This window comes from Callionymus lyra, chromosome 12, assembly GCF_982586985.1.
Source record: "Callionymus lyra chromosome 12, fCalLyr1.hap1.1, whole genome shotgun sequence".
Lineage (NCBI taxonomy): Eukaryota > Metazoa > Chordata > Actinopteri > Syngnathiformes > Callionymidae > Callionymus > Callionymus lyra.
In genome coordinates, this window is record NC_141829.1 from 23,144,207 (window position 1) to 23,161,472 (window position 17,266).

Below are 17,266 nucleotides of genomic sequence, written 5' to 3' on the forward strand. Positions count from 1 at the left end.
GCTGCTGTGAGCTTCACTGCTGCATGTGAAATTAGATCATAGCTCAAGTTTCCACAGCTTGCGATCATCAGAGAGTTTCCATAAGCTCACTTTCCGAAATCTTCTCCAAATACCTGCATTATTTCTGAATCTCCCGTCAAATCTGTCTGCCTCCACCAGCTCTTCCAAAAACAATAGCAGCGCTAGCATAAGCAGGCACCCGAGCATCAAAAGATGAAAAGTGCAGGGAGGTGATCTTTCAATCATTACGGGTAAATATTTCCACATACTGCAGCCATTACCTCTTAAAAAAAAAGAAAGAATCTTTTCATCCTGAAAGTAGAGAAGAAGGACGAGAGCTCACCTCCTCTTTGTCAACATCCTCGTCCACCTCGAAGACGTGAGACGCCAGCTTCTCAGGCCGAGACACTTTACTGCAAATTGAAATACAAAAGTTAAAATATTCAGTTAACATATTATTTAATATATATCGTTTAATAATTAATTAATAATTAACTAATATAATTTAATAAAATGTATCCAAATAACAAATTAAATACCACATCAACTTGAGGCAGAGTCGAGCTACTTCAGAATCACCTTTCAAACTCTTTATTTAAGATAATTTTGCTTTGGTTAGCATTGACATTTTGATTTACTACACTACACTAAACACTAAAAATGACTCTATTTTTCATATTTAGAAAGTTTAAAAAACATATGAAAGCAGGGAACTTGGCTTAGATCTTACAGTAGTACTAGAAGTAGTAGTAGTACAATTACTTCTGAACATCAGTAAGACTAAGACGACAAGAAAAAAAAAGTTAAATGCAGTGATGAGTTCATGAAGAGGGTGTGAGACAAAGAGCGAGGGGTGTTGCAAAACAAAGTTGAAGGCAAGTTGGACAGTTTTTGACAACAAAACTATTTTATATATACAGGTCAAACCCAGGATGGTCAATAAAAAGGGTTAAACTGACATTAAGCTTTAAAATAGTTCTGAAAATGTTTAAAATGGAGCTGTGCGACACTGCTTGTGTGTGTGGAGCCAGCAGATGAACAAAGAATAACCCACAGGAGGACGTGAGAACAGTTTCACACGATCGATCTACGTCATAATTTATTGTTCTAACTTCAACGGTCCTAATATTGTGACAGTCGAACTTGGCAGTGCTTTTGATTATTATTCCCGTAAAATTCTCAGGAAAGATGATGACACAACGCTGATAGAATGAGGGCGTTTCCACTTTTCTGAACATTCTTCCTATAATTTTCATTACACAATCTAGTCACCTCGAAGAACAAAACATGACGCGAGTCTAAGTCACGACCTCAGGCATGTAGGTGTTATCCAGAGCTCCATGTTTCTACTTGCCGCCTCAGCTCTGGGATCATACTCACTTGGGAAGCTGTCGAAAGTCCCCGGAATAGTCCTCGTACTTGTAGTTGACGACATGCCAGTCGCTCTTGTAGGTCTTAATGCACTGTGAGGATACAAATGAAAGAGACTTGAGCACACGTAACATAAGTAGGAATTACACGTCAGGGCGCTGATTAAAGGATGTTTAACATTCGTTCTGACGTGACGTCACAGTTCTGAGCAGCGGGCAAACATGACTGCTGGGTTTTATTTTCAGAAGCATCAGAATTTAGAAATATTATTTCCCCTTTTCTTCTCAAGGTTAACTTTAATTCACAGAATTCTGGAACTGAGATGATCTCCCAGTATGTGAAACAGACTGGATTGATGGGCTGCTATTGTTTAAGAGCTTTGTGACCCTGGTCTGGAAAAGCGCTATACAAATAAAAATTACTTACTTACTTTCTTACTAATAAATGATCTCCATATCAATCAATAGCAATAACCAACTGCTGGGATTTGAACCTATGCCTCACAGGAAAGGAAGAAAAGGCACATGATTGTACACTGTTTTGCTTTTGCTTGTCAGGAGAAGATTACTGGTATACAAAAGGTCTTAATATATCTGAATTTAGAATACTTATAAACCAGAGAAAGGACCTTAAAATATATTCTAAAACCTACAGAAGGCATCATTAGTAAAAAGACAGACTCAGTCATCCACAGGTGACTCAAAGTACTACTTTTTATAACTTCTGTTTGAAGACTGAGAATGCACCGGAGCTACTTTCCCACCTCAGGCCACTGAGACAAAACAGTCGGAGGTGTTTATTCGTCTCCTTCTCTTTCCTGGAAACAGTCACAGTACGTGATAGGAGCGGCTCACTGGTATCTGTTCCGAGGAAAAAAACACTCCCGCCGCGGAGAAGAAACGAATCCGATGAGACATGTGATTGGAAACAGGAAGGTTGATCTCCACAGCTGCCCAAAAGTTATCACGCAACACTTAACCTCAAAGTCTTCTTTATTTCTTTAAGTCATTAGACAAGGCCTCAGCGTGACCTCTGACCTCAGGATGTACCCTTGGCAGTAAAGCCCCATGTGCTCGACATACATCATGTTTTTATCGACTCACGTTGTCTCTGTTTCTTTCTGACAGTGTTTGAATGAACACACAGTGTGTGAGGCCTGTTTCAACCTGCAGTGATGGAGGGAGGAGAAATGACTGCTGACGTCTTTCTGAGAAAACAAACCAAAGTGGAGGAATGTGTAACTGTGAACTTCAGGGATCCTGTAAGTTTACCCAATTTATCATGATAAAGGCCAGTTTGTTTGAAACCAAAATTAGTCAGATTATTGTCTGAAGTTTGGACACCACCTCCTGCCCTCTCACACCCATGAAAACACAACTCCTACACTTGCAACACTTAGAATCACAGTAACAGTAACTGTTGTTTCTCATGAGTCAGTAATCCAGAGCTGGGTCACATGGTCAAGGTCCTAGAAAACAGTCCCAGTCTTCTATAAAACCTGCTGTATTTTATCTTTAGTGCATGGAAGAACGACTGTCCTGACTAGATGTTGGTGCAGACGCAGCCCACTCTATGTTCAAGAACACAGGTGAAATTCTCAGACTCACACAGGTGACTGAGGCTTTTTCTCTAGAGGAAAGTCCCAGGATTTTCTCCTGCTCACGGTCATAGCAGGGAGTGTAAATGTAGAAGGACAAATCTGCTGTTTACTCCTGCCTGGTACCCCTCACCTCACTCGCATTTTTGTTGCATTGTGTTTGCAGTGTGTTTATATTGTGTATTTGCTGTATTATTGTTCCATTGTGTTTTCATTATGTGTTTGCTGTATTTTTGTTGCGTTTGCATTGGGTTTCCATTTTCTTTTTGCTATATTCCAGTTGTGTTGTGTTTGCATTGTGTGTTAGCCGTATGTTTGGTGTTTGCATTGCAGTTCCATTGTGTTTGCAATGTATTTTTGTTGCGTTACATTGTGTTTCAATTGTCTTTTTGCTGTATTTTCTTGTGTTGCATTTACATTGTGTACCCTTTGTATTTTTGCTGTATTTTGTTGAATTGTGTTTCCATTGTATTTTCGCTGTATTTTTGTTGCTTTGCGTTTGCCTTGCGTTTGCATTGCGTTGCTTTTGCATTTTCATGCCAGTGGCAGGAGGCCAATGGACTTGAGACTACCAATGTTTTTTCTTTATGTCACAGTTATTTCAACGGACAATCATCACTCGTACCTCTTGGACAAACAAACTCTGAGCTTCTCTCTCTGCATTCTCAGGCACGCTGGGGTACAAACTTCTGCCTTGTCGTCGCAACGTGGAGATCTGGAAGAGAGGAAGAAAATATCTTTGATGAACAAAAAGTATGTAGAAGCTCTCCACGCAAACATTCTTCTCGGTGGGCTGAGCAGAAAAGGGGGAGCAGGCTGAACCTGGAGGAGGATGCTTGACTGTTCTGGGCAGCTCCTGGAGCAGCAACGCTCCTGAGCCTGGCTCAGCTCCACCCTTGTACAGACTGTCTCCAACTAATCTGGGTCTCAGCACGTCTAAGCCCCCTCTGAAGGATTTACCAGTGCTTTCAATCTGCTGGAAAATATTACCAAAAGAGCAAAAATAAAACATGCAGACATTATAGGACCACAAAGAGCGTTTATAAAAACAATATTTGAGTGGAAACAAACTAAATGTGTTTTAAGTAACCTTTACTAAACATTTGTAGTAAAAGTGCAGGATAAAGGAAACTACAACGTTAAAAATATATAAAAGTATGTCACAAACCTGCACATGTTAAACCCTGTTGTTGAGTGGTAGTGGTGTCATCGTATATTAATGCATCGCTAATGACTACAGAAAGATCTTAGCTGGAGGATTAAATCTGACTGAAGTGATGTGATCCCTCATAATCCCAGTGAGCAAGAGTGAAATGTAAATACAAGTGCGACTTGGTTAAGCGGGCCAGAGTGATTCTGTTTGTGTGCAAGAAACAACAAACCCACAATCATGTGATTGTGTGTTTGTGCTAGAGGACTAAGACAGATGTAAGACAAAACTAAACCTCTGAGGGTGTTTTGCTTCAACGACGATAGTTTTTACGAAGGATACAGCTTCAATAATTACATTTTATATTCCCTTTAAATAATTTTGTAAGTACATTTAGTTGAAAATCTGTTTAAAAAATCATGATGATTATGCCCATCCTGCAGTTTTACATAAAAAATGATCATTATTTTGTTACAATAACACTGTTCCTCGTGACTTAACATACAGCATCATTCAAACCTTTGCAGGAGCCAAGGTCTTAGAAAAGTTCCCACAAAATGAATGTATTTTTCGTTCTTATTTTTCAACCAGAACTTACAACCGGCCAATGGATGATCGATAGAATATGTGCTTTTAGTTTAAGTGAAAGACATTTTGAACTGAACACTAACCGTGCCAGCTAAGTCTTGCAATAACACTGCTAGCTTACATGACATGAAAACATTCAATGTTGTGAAATAATTTGACGTCTCAAATGCATTAACATAATGGAAAATTTACATTTATTTATTTCTGTAACACAACATATTTTTAGTTTTCTATTAGGTGTGATTTATTTTCCAATTCATTTTTCCCAAACACATTTAAATCTGTACTTGCTCATTTACAAGTACATATTTTTACCTGTTTTCATCTTAAATAAATTGATAATTTGATTAACATTTAATTTATATTTTTAACAGAAACTCTGTTGACCCCACGTCATCTTCCAGATTGTGATTCAGAACAATACTGTGTGGAGTTTCTGTGGCTTGGTTTACTGGTATTCAGGAGCCAAAAGCCTCCCTTCCTTTCCCCAGTTTCCTGCTGGGACGCTGGAAATCTTCAAAATCCATCCAGCAGAACTAAATAAACATGACGGTGAAAGAAGGCAGGAAGTTGGCAACAGGATACGCGCTTAATTGGCTAACAGGGAGACCAAAGGATCTCCACACAGCTCCATTAATATTGAGGTGATGGTTTGACCACTCCACACAGTACTGAACATGTTTTATACATACACTTGAGAAAGATTCACCTTCCAGTGCAAAGTAAAATGATGTGTTAGAATTACCTTCAACAACTATTGTCATTATTATGGGTGGTTGTTTTAGTGTGTACTGTAGTTCAGGTGCAGTTTTCGGGAAAAGGAAATATATTTTTTGGTGCTTTAAGGGCAACTAATGTTCATAGTGTTGATTTAAGTGTCCCTAAAATTGATCTTGAACCTCTATTGTACTCATCAGTATGTGTCTGTTTGTACAAGACTTCTTGTTTACCATAACCACACCCACTGTGCTGTGATTGGTTAAGCATCAAGGTTTGTCACCACACAACATCAATCCCGGACGTGTCCACCTTCAAGTGACTTGTATAAACAAAGCGGGGCATGATTACAGCTTGTTAGAAGAGCCAGGCCCATAAATACAACATAATGGGATCAGCTCTCGTAACCTCTCATTCGCTGAGAATTCAGAATTAAAAACCTTTAAGTAAAAACTTTGAAACATGGTCTTCATGAGAGACTTACTGCATCTTTGAGAGGAAGACTTCAACATTTGAAACATGTGAGTTGGAGTTTGACATTAGTAGCCCTTTTTTTTCAATTTCACTTTTGTATTTGTTGTTCTTTTAGATAAATTGAAACAATGTGATTCTGCCTTTATTTCATCTGAAAAACCTGCCCCTTCCCAGCCTGTCGGTAGCAGGCTGTCCACACTGAGTCTGATTGTATTCATGGTTTCGGCCTGTTAAAAGCAAGTTTTTTCTTGCCGTCATTGTGATCTGTTAGTGGTGTAATTAACTTCTTTACAAAGTGTATCTTTACATTTGATTGTGTGTAATTGTAAAACATGTTTAAAACTCCTGTCAATGATTTCCTTTCCTCTTCTTCATTGAAATAATATGAAAGACTTAGTGGTCACACTATAATGTCCCTCTGGTGTTATAATAGAAAACAGAACTTCTCTCAACTGAGGCAAAAGTTCTGAGACGAAAAGTGGAAGGAGAAGAAAAAGCTTCAAAGCTGAGAGGTAAAGATAACAACTCAGTGAGTGTGGAGCGTCCGTCAGTGGATTTATACCAAAATAACTGGCCCAGACAAAAGCTCTTTCAGCTGATTGAGGCTGGAATTGGGACAAACTGGATGATTTATCACCGTCCACTCTGGAAAGCCACTCTATGAATGAAACGGCAGTGCGTGCCTGCGAGCAACAGATGTGATGTTCAATCACGCAGCCGCAGACAGAATCACCTGTTGGCCCGTGACAATGATCTGCCTGTGTGGAGCCAAAGTCAAGGCTGAAACTCTATCAGAGCGCTCAGCTGCCGGCCTCGGAGGGTTAACAAGCCCCGCCGTAAATCACATGACTAGGAAATTCATCCTAAAATATGAAGCGTGTAAAAGATCATTTAAACTTCAAACAGCTGCAGTGTTATGATCTTTTTAAGAGGTTTCAGATGCTAGTTTACTCAAATGACATGCTTCAAATACTGGGTTCCTATGAAGAATCTCAATATTTTCACCACTGTCCATATTTAACATTTTACTGCAGGAACAAATGCATTCTCGTGGATTTGCTAGTGAATTTCTTTAGATTACTGGAGAATCCCTCCGGATTAGGAAGACTATATGCTCGCCTGGTTTCCAAACTTTTCTTCTATAAAAGGCAAAAAAGAGAAATCCAGCTCACTCAGGTTGAAGGTCGGCTTTCACTCCTTGAGACGTTGTGAATCTACCGTCAATAACCTGATGGCTTGTGGGATTTTCAACACGTTTTTTCTCATCAACTACAAAATTATATTTTCATGTGATGATAAGATGCATTTTCAAGTGTGTAGAACTTTTATCAAGGTTCTATTTGTAATCTTGTGGTGCAACGTTTCTACTCTGAGATGACTGATGTTCTCTGTCAAAGTCCAGACAACAAATAGACTTTGTCTTTAGGCCCAATTCTTTCTTCACCACAACTTACCTCACTCTGATCTCTCTGGAGATCTCTCTGATGCCAGAGCTACACGACACAAGACTATTGACTTGAATTATCGTGCCCAAATAAGGTCAATTATCATTATTAATTTTAAATCAAAAATCATCAATGGCCATGGTTTTAATTTAATTTAGAGAAATATTTTAGATTTTCTTTCTTTTAAGACCTTTTTTCATCAAAACATTTATCAATTAAAATGAATTAATTTGTGCTCATGTTTCTCAACAAATATACTATAATTCTTCTATAAATTGAACAATGTTTCTTTAATTTGTATTTTTACTACTGTGTGCCTAGATTAATATTGCATCTTATTTATACCAAATCTGACTCATGAAGGGATTCGATAATTCCCTTATATAGCTCTCACGATTTGTTTCCTGGCCCATCTTAACAATGTCGGTTCTAATGGTGCTCTTGAGGAAAATCCATTGTCCAGCTATAGTTCCAGGAACAAAAAAGCACTAACAGTGTTGAAGATGTTAAAGTCATCAACGAACAAACGCTCACTGAGGAAAAGACTTCAAAAATTTCCACTCGACCGTGAAACTCTCCGACGTCCACGTTATTGTTGTTTGAAGAAAAAAAAAAAGTCTCATTTCCTGAACTCGCAGCCTTGGAGCTGATTTCCATTCAAAAAGTTTCATCCCCTGCGCGGAAAGTGTGAGGGAACGTACGTCCTGTGCAATGTGGCAGGAGATAACGCCGGCGCTGTCACAACATTTGGGCAGAATAGCCAATTAAAGTGATGACCTCTGACCTCTGGCTCACCACGCTGTGATGGGAAGTGAAAACAAGCAAAGGACCCCCCCCTGCACACCAGCACACACACACACATCTACCAACAATGGCAGCGGGGAGAGATGAAAGGCCGAAAGTGTTGATAAACATTTTGTAAGTTATTTCGACTCACCTCGAAGTCCTCCAGAGGGAACTGCAGCATGTCCCTGAGGACGTCACTGAGGATCTGGGTCTTTCTTTGCACCAGCACATTTTCATAGTCCAGCGGTTCAATCACTTTCGGCTTTACCTGAAAGCACAAAATTCACATTAACAACACTACAAATTGTATATTACCTTAGTTGATTCTGATTTTATGGCAAATGTGTGAGTGTTTGTGCCTCATTTTCCAAAATTAATAACATTTTCTTTATCAGTATCTGCTGTTATTCATCATTAATGTAAGCCTGTACCAGTTTAAATGGTAGAAAAACAGTTATAATAATATAATTATTATAATTAATTATTTGAAATGTGAATGTCAATAATAGGTTAAGTAGACACAGAGACCTTTTGGGGCGTAGGAGGACCCCATAGATACACCCTGAAAGAGGAGGGTGGATTATTTTGTAAAAGATATCTGAGATCAATAAACTACTTTCCAGAGAACATGTTGTACTGATGACATCATGAATTAGGAAGAAGATGACGATTGTTCATATATTCTGAACAGATGTTTGGACTCAACCAGTTAAACCCAGAGATAAATGAATGCATTAGAAAGAGTTTGTGTTAGAGCAAGTCTCCAAGTCACGCTTGAGCTGTCAAACACAGTTGTTTTTTTATTTAAAAACTGTTTTTGTAAACCCCAAATATGAATATGAGAGAGCCACTCCTCAGTGCAGGACTTCTTGTTACTATTACTATCTCAGGAATCTGTTACACAGAGCATCAGTGTCCATGACTTTGACAGGCTCAAAGACTGTTTGAGTCATAGAATTCATAAAAGTTGAATATGGATATGGCTAATTTCTCGCCTATTCCAGCAACGATAACATCAAAAGTTTTTTTTTTTTTTTAATCACCAACAGCCATTGTAACAGTTTCAACTTTGTGTAACAAACAAAGAATGTGGTGATTTCATCCCTGGATTGAAGCTCGTACGAACTTTTCCTCGATTCCCTCCAGCATTGATCCAGTGCCGGGAATGTTTCTGCAACTCTATTTTTGTCACTTTACGCTTTTAAGTGAGAGTGTATGAGTCATACAAAATTGTGAAAAATACTCTTCCAAAAAGTGTCGCAAAGATTCTACTTGTTGCTCAAGATAAACTTGTATAAGGTACATTCATTGTTGGCTCCACATCTAAGGGTTATTGTTGTCATATTCAATTGTGTTTCACTTTTCCAAATAGTAATCCAATGTGAGTTACTGTATAAAATGTAATGTAAGAGGAAAAATTATGGTATTAACAAAACATTAACAGCCAGGTACAAAAGGTATTGGGGCTGTAACACTAAAACTAATTTCTAACATTTCTCTATGTTCCCATTACGCAGTTTTCCTGAATCTAGCATTGTGATGGCTGTGATTGACTTGAGCTCATATAAGCCATAGCGTGAAGCCAAATTGTAGCCTTAAGCTAAATTGGCGCATTTTTATCTGCCAACAAAATTTCGCCCACTCCGTCTTCGCCTATGGATCTGAGTCGAAAGACTCAAATGCTGCTGAATTTTGTGAAATATGAGTAAAGTTATTTGTTTTAAGAACTGTGTTCGAAGTGATGGCCCCTTTGTGATTCATCTTGTTAAAGTCATGGTCTGTGTGCCACATTTTGCCCATAGTATATGATTAAATCAAGTTCCAAAAGTTCCATGATGCAATGCAAAAGTTGAAGCTCGTGTGTTGAGATATTTATGGAGGTTAATAATCAATGCAATGACAGACTGATTTAAACTCCAGTAGCCCGTCTTATCAGCTCTAAACCACTTAAAGGTGCCAGAGCGACATTTCCTCAATTAAAGATTCCTTTGACCTAGATGTTGTCCTCGGCAACCGAAGCTTCGGGGAGGAATATTGTTGAGATCAGCAGCGGGAGGCATCATGTGAAACCACTGCGGGAAAGACCTTTGCTCAGTCATGTGCTCACATGAACAAAGACAGAAGTATAACTCAAAGGTGTCTTTAATGAATAAACGCTTTATCTGCTGGATGATGCGATCTCTTACCATTGGAGAACATTATGGGTTGCAGACCCACATGCTTGCCTACCCGGAATTCCCTTCTCCATAATGTACTTTCTCACACCAACAGAGACCAGTATATCTCAGCGATGAAGAAGTCGGGGTGGTGCCACCTCGTCTGCCACCTCCTGACATTATCAGCACTCGTTTCAATTAAACGACGCCACACTTCTGCACAAGCTCTTCCTCTCAGTGACGAAGCGGATTAAGACAAAGATTAATAGCAGGCTGGACAGGTTAGTCAGTAAGATAAGATGAGCATGTGTGCATTTTTGAACGGCCTGTACCAGCCACTGACATGATGAGATCACCGGTAACAGACCTTGACCCCACAACATAAAGTCTAAACCTATGAATCATCTTCGGCCGACCGACAAGAGTCAGACAAGTTTTTAGGAAAAAATAAAAAAATCTTCATACAGGTTTCCAGAAGCTTTGATGACTGAATAAGATCGACCCCACAACAGGGATGCTGCCCCCCGTCCTCAGTGATGGATGCCCGACTCTTCTCTATTGTCAGGTGGAATTCCCCCTCAAGGGTTTTCCCACATTAGTTTATCAGCGGGTTTTAGGGATTTTTGTCAAAAAATGTGCTTCATAAGCAGTTTCTAAAATGGAGCAATAATCAAACCAACCGATCTCTGAATTTCTCTACCATTTGCATAATGCAAAGTTTAGACTCATGCCGGTGAGTTGGTAGTTGTTTTTTTTTATAAAGGTGGAGTGAGGCCTTGACTAGATAAAGACAGAAGATAAATCTCTCTATAAAACTGTTTTCTTTTTAATAATCTACCAGTCATTCACATCATACTGTAAACCTGTCACATAAGCTCAACCCCTCTAACTCTAACCTCCTTGTAACAGCAGATAAAACTTCTCCACACAGGAAACGTCATCATTGCCTATTTGCTCTTTTTCTTGAAGTTTAAAAAAGCGTAAAGATGATGAAGTACATATACCAAACGTGTGTGGCGTGACTATACTCAAACAAAAAGAAAAAATAAGTCTTTAAATCCCATCGAGGAAGATGGTGTAGATGGCCGACCAGCTAGAGCTGTTTGTGCACTTTTAGCAGATGTTGGAACTTTATCGACGTTGGCAAGTCATTTACTTGAATTGTTAATAGCAAGTTTTCTCCTATTTTCCAACTTCTATTCTTCAATCATATTTAAGTTTCCAACTGTTTTTTTGCTCTGTACATCCAAAAGCATATTGTCTCAGTTGTTCAATGGTTGTTTGCTGCTCATTATAATGAAAGCTTATGTTTTCCAATAACAACTGTGGAAGTCTATTGGAATGACAGAGGCGGGGCTATGACATCATCTTTAACGCTGACCCACAAGCATAAATCGGGATAGATGTCAGAGGATAAATACTGTTGCCTTTGTGGATTACGAAATCAAAATGTAATGTTCAGATTTTCAAGTTTTTAAGAAAACCTTGCTGGTTTTGTTTTGGCCCCCAGGCCTTAAGTTTGATATATGATCTCTGAAGGAACAAGATCCGCCACACACAAGACCAAACAAACACGCTTGTGTAGAGTTGTAGGAATCCTGAGCACGGATATATATTAATATATCACTCTGTCACTGTCTCCTTGGCAGCTGTGCAGTCAGTGCACCTCATGTTGCCAACAATGGTGCAGTGTACGACTCCAACAAAGTTAATATTACCTCCCACCTATAGATGAAGTCATGCAGGTGGACTTTTGAACCAAATAAAATGCATGATAAAGCAGATAAGCTGAGTTCAAATCAGTGTTTTCAACAAGACGCTTCAGACTCAGAACTATGTGTTACCAAATATCATCCACTTACCAGCACCTGAGGTGTTGCATCCACCTCAGCCTCAGCAGAGGAACTCTTGCACTGCTGTGGACCCACAATCACCAACTCCTTTTTGGGGGTTTTCCCCGCCCGTCCTTGCATTTTTGGCAGATTTGGTTACGATGTGTCCCGGTTTAATCCCAGAGAGAAGCCGACAGCCAGCATATCTGACAGTGTGACTCGGAGGTGAAGCGATATGTGGGAGAGTTTCCTCGACCACGTCCTGCTCACAACCCTGCGTCTCACTCATCTGCTCAACTTCTCTGCACTCACAACCCTGAATGAGGAGGAAGCCCCTCCTACTCTCAGCTGTGCAGCCCGGGGGAGTTGAAAACACACTCCTGATCTCAGGAACAAATGTGGCTGCGGTCCGTCCACCTGTACGGTGACACTGATAACAAAACAAACACATTCCTCCAGAATTACAGAGCGGTCGGATGTGTCGCGTGTACAGCAGCTGAAATAAGAGGTACTTCACTGCTACCACCAGAGAGCTGAAGGCAAACATAGTAAAGTTTACTTTACTCAAATATATGTCACGATAATGTTGTTTTTTTTAACCTACAACAATCAATACAGAAGTCAATTTGGACAGCAATAACATCTCACTTAATCACCTATAAAATGTCCAATACTTGTGGCAAAAAGGTACAATTGAAACTGTACCAGTGATTAAATGTTGTCTGATATAGTAATTGAATAGTTTACACCTCTAATATATAATAACAATGGTCATATTGCAGTTTAAAAAGTTGATGTTCTGTAAGGATTATTTGGGGGTAAATTGTGTATGCTGTTAGCATCAGGGGCAACAGTCAATTAATCTGACTGTTTCTTGAAATACTTATATGTTTCAATATACATACATATATAGTTTTATTTGTCAGAACCGACAAAATAATATATATATATAAGATGCAATATTAAGGCAGAAAAGATGTGTTATTTATCTATACATTGCTTTCTCTCTGATATAAAAGCCAACATGGTTGTTAATAGAGTGAAAAACAAGAGCTGAAAGAGCTACTCCAGATTTTGATTCAGGTCACTTTACCTTCCATGTCATTTGCAACTCAAATGATTGGACGCAAACAATGGAAAACTTTGTAAATGTGAGTATTTTATAGGTCACAACTGTCGAAAATGCCTCAAAGGTTTAAAAAATGTGATTCCAAATTCAATTTACAACTGTTCTATATCAAGTACATACACACCAAACATGGACAAATCCTCTCTGTTCATGCTTGACATTAGTTAAAGTCCTGTCGTGGTTATGGTTTGTGTGAAACAGGATTTGTCGCTGTCCCAGCAGGTGGCGGAATCACCGGCATTCATAATGACACAGTTGTAAACCAAGATACGCATTTGTATAACCTTTAATCAATAACAGCCACTCTATTGTGTCGCTGTTGTCACTGAACGATGGCGAGTGTTTGTGATCGCGGAGTTTAGATTAGGCTTCCGTCTCGCCGCTTGTTGATGCAACTGCTGCAGGGGCATTCCAGCATGACGCAGCTCCAGTCGACCCACCTAAGGAGTGGGCCGACCTCACAGATTCCTCAGTGGGCCACAGCAGGGGAGGATGTTATCTTTTCAAGCCAGTGTCAGAGTGAGGTGAAGAGAGAGAGAGAGAGAGAGAGAGAGAGAGAGAGAGAGAGAGAGAGAGAGAGAGAGATAGAGAGAGAGACTCCCGGACCAGCTGCTCCCCCTCCTGTGTCACATGATCCTTCCATCCCCCTTTAACAGCAATGGTTGCAATCGATACTATATTAAAAAAGTCAAAAGTTTTTTAATTATTTTAAATGCACATTCATGTTTAATAAAGATTATATATGTTGAGAAAATAATGTAATTGTAACCAAGCAAATCAAAAAGTGCATGGAAGCTTCAATAGAACCTCTAGGGGGCAGAAGTTAGGGTACAAATGGGCTTCAGGAGAAGGTGTAACTACAAATTATATTTGTTTGCTTGTGTTGGTGGCATTAAAATTGGATTTGGTGGTTTCTCACCGTAGGTGAAATTCATATCTTCAGTTTGCCATGGTCGTCTGGGACCATAACCACTTATTACAAACATCTACCAAACATGACAAACTTCAGTGAGGACGAATGTATTGATATGAGTTTGTCTTTAATTGATCTCCCTTCGCTATTGTATCTTCAGTTTGTGTCTATTTGAACAAAACTCTCTTTTCATTGAAATATTTACATTAGAAAATGTACTTAAGCCCCATTGAAAACACTTTGTTTCCTGGAGATAAAACCTCAACTTTCTACCTGAAAGTTGTTTCTAGCCATTTTCGCAATTGAAACTGAGTTGCCAGATGAAATAAATATATCATATATTATATATATATAAAAACAATGAATGTGTGCTAACTGTCAGAATATCTTATGTTCATGTTATTTTTAGATTATGTGACTGATTCTTTTTATATTTTTAGTTTTTGATTTTCAATCAAACTTTCTGAAAATGCAAATTTTTATAGATTTATATAGTTACATCTAAGAAGGTTTCAGTGGTTTCATTACTCCATTATGAGCCGAGCCCAGGTAGACTGACTTATCTGTTTTTGTTATTATCACCATCATATGTTTTTCCTTAATTTAAATAATACTTTTTATCAACATATTTACTGTAGCTAAGTCATGGCCGATCAAAACTTGGAAATAATGGATTTATATGAGCACAATATATTATATATCAACTAATATTTTTATTTCTGCAGGCTTTTCCTGTGTTTATCTTGGTGTTGTCTTGACCTTGTAGTATATATTTTATGGAGTATTGTTTTGATTGTTTAAGCGCTTTGTGACCCTGGTCTGGAAAAGCGCTCTATAAATATAAATTACTTACTCACTTACAACAACCATGTTGCATGAACTCAGAACCAAGAGTAAACCTCATCATCCTGTACGTCAATCTGTGTCAAAGATACTGACTTTGGCATAAAAATCTGCTCTCCCAGAGTTCTTTTTGTTGTTTCCATGTGGTATGGTTGCTCTAGCAGCAGAAACAAAAGTCCCAGAGAAGCACGATTCCAATGAGAAACAGACTTTGCAGGAGACTATGTCACTGACATCTGCTACGTCTGGATAATAAGCTTCAGAAAAAGCTGACTATGGAGGGAGTGCCGCCTGGATCACTTCCAGATCAGCATACCTTGGTTTATACAGGAAGTACCAGAGTGTGTTGAAACGCTCTCAGTTTGCTCTGGGTAGCGGCAGGTAGACACAGATGGGTGATGAAGTGAGACCACGTATCCACACTCAACAACATAGCCAGGTCAGTGGAGAAAAGAACAAAACTTATGCTTCTAGTTTCTTCTACTGAATAATCGTTGTGACCAAAACCTGCTGGAATATAAAGTCACACGCAGAAGTTCAACTGAAATTGAGAAGCTCTTGTGAAATACGTGATTGATAAACAAGATGGCTTTCAAGGTTTCGTTCTTTTGTGGACAATCGCTGTGGTTCTGCTCTGATCCACGATCAGCAAATAATAATGAGTTAAAATCCAAGTAAGATCTTTATGATTATCAATAGTTTTGTTCAATTTTTTGATTAATTAAATCAGACAAGTTGCCAAAATATATAAAGCTTTCATTTGAGTACATTACAAAATATATATTCACCACTTTGTCTTTAAAAGGAATTACGAATCAATTTGTGTTATCGTCTTCCCATAAAATTTCATTCCTTCATCAGATTTACTCTTATTGAAAGTAAAGTTGACATTTTAAGTGGCCTGAGATTGAAAAGCTAATTACATGATAATTAAATGTGCACAGAAAGCCAGTTCACCTCATTGATTTTCAATCTTTGTTCCTTATCTTATCTTAAACATTGACATCTTTATAATCTACCTTGATCTGAGCAAACCATCCCGTGGGCTACATACAAATACTTGCATGTGACATAGACAGACAACAGCACTGGCACACATCTACTCTCAATTTAGTCAGTCTACCTTTGTAAATGGTAGAAGGATACCAGAGAAAATCCACACAAGAGGTTTATGCATTTAATAAAAAATGTCTTTCTTCTATTATATTAGAGGATAAAAAGACCAAATGTATTGGTATTGACTTGGTATTTCCATTTTAAAAAATAATGTTTTCTCTAATTCTTTTTCAACAGTAGATCAATACCAACTTACTGGTGTTTATCTAACTTGTACCACTTAAAGGGGGACATAAATAGCTAGAAAGAAAGAGCACCTTGACCTTCTAGTGCCATGCTCAGGCTCATGACAGGAAACTGATCCAGACCAATAGACGACAATCTAGCGAGCACACTGTCAGCATTTATTCCGGTTCACACTCCACAAACTCCTCCTCTTTATGTTGTAAAATGATCTAAAGTGCAAGGAACCTGGTGGAAAAATGCTTGAACCAAAGTCCACAAAAGAAAACATTATTAAAACATCACATATTAAACTCATTGAGCAGATTATCCGTAACGTTAATCTTGACAAAAAGCCATTCAACTAGTCCGAAAATAAAAGCCCAACCCAACACAATCACAAAATTGCTTCTATATTTAGAAAGAAAATAATGTGTTTTAAGAAAATAATAGACGCCTTTAATAGTCCTTAAATGAGTGTGTATACAGTGTGTGTTTACAAAAGCAAATGGCTATAAATTGTTCCTGAGAAACCTCCAAAACAACCCTCATTGATTAAGTCATTACTGCTCCAATTACGTAACGGAACCCTGATATGATCAGTTCCATTATGGGCCGAAGGAAAACAGGGTGTAACTTGGAATGTAGCAAAAACACGACCCACCCCTGAACACAGCCCACCACCCAGCAGTCTGTTTTCACTTGCTCTCACCCCCCAGAGGACTCTGGGAATTTTCTGATGACAGGACGAGTGCGGTCACAACACCTCAGACACAATGAAGTCGGACAATAACAGGATGTCATCATCGGTTGAATTTGTGGTGGACGCTAAGAGGGAACGTTTCAGTGATATGTGTGATGATGATAATACTGTATTGATTAAACAGAATGTAAACACAACTTACTGTATACATATGAACGACTGTGCCAGAAAATCTTTTAAGTACACCAGTCTAAGTGCTGAAGGTAATGGTCCGGGATATATCA

The 17,266-nt window shown here is 38.7% G+C and overlaps 1 protein-coding gene across 7 annotated transcripts in view; it reads right to left on the minus strand.

Moving 5' to 3' along the window:
- The window catches only part of LOC148068715 (dedicator of cytokinesis protein 9-like), a 64,045-nt gene that overhangs the window by 25,619 nt on the left and 21,160 nt on the right, over positions 1-17,266 (minus strand). For 6 of the 7 annotated variants that reach the window (XM_087804291.1, XM_087804285.1, XM_087804286.1 and 3 more), the window contains exons 2-5: positions 8,280-8,396; positions 3,594-3,683; positions 1,381-1,463; positions 344-413 (exon numbers count right to left, since the gene is read on the minus strand). In XM_087804291.1, coding sequence (XP_087660417.1) covers positions 344-413; positions 1,381-1,463; positions 3,594-3,683; positions 8,280-8,396 — 360 coding nt within the window. Of the gene's footprint in view, positions 1-343; positions 414-1,380; positions 1,464-3,593; positions 3,684-8,279; positions 8,397-12,146; positions 12,405-17,266 lie in introns of those variants that run through there. The other variant, XM_087804290.1, reaches the window with a different exon arrangement.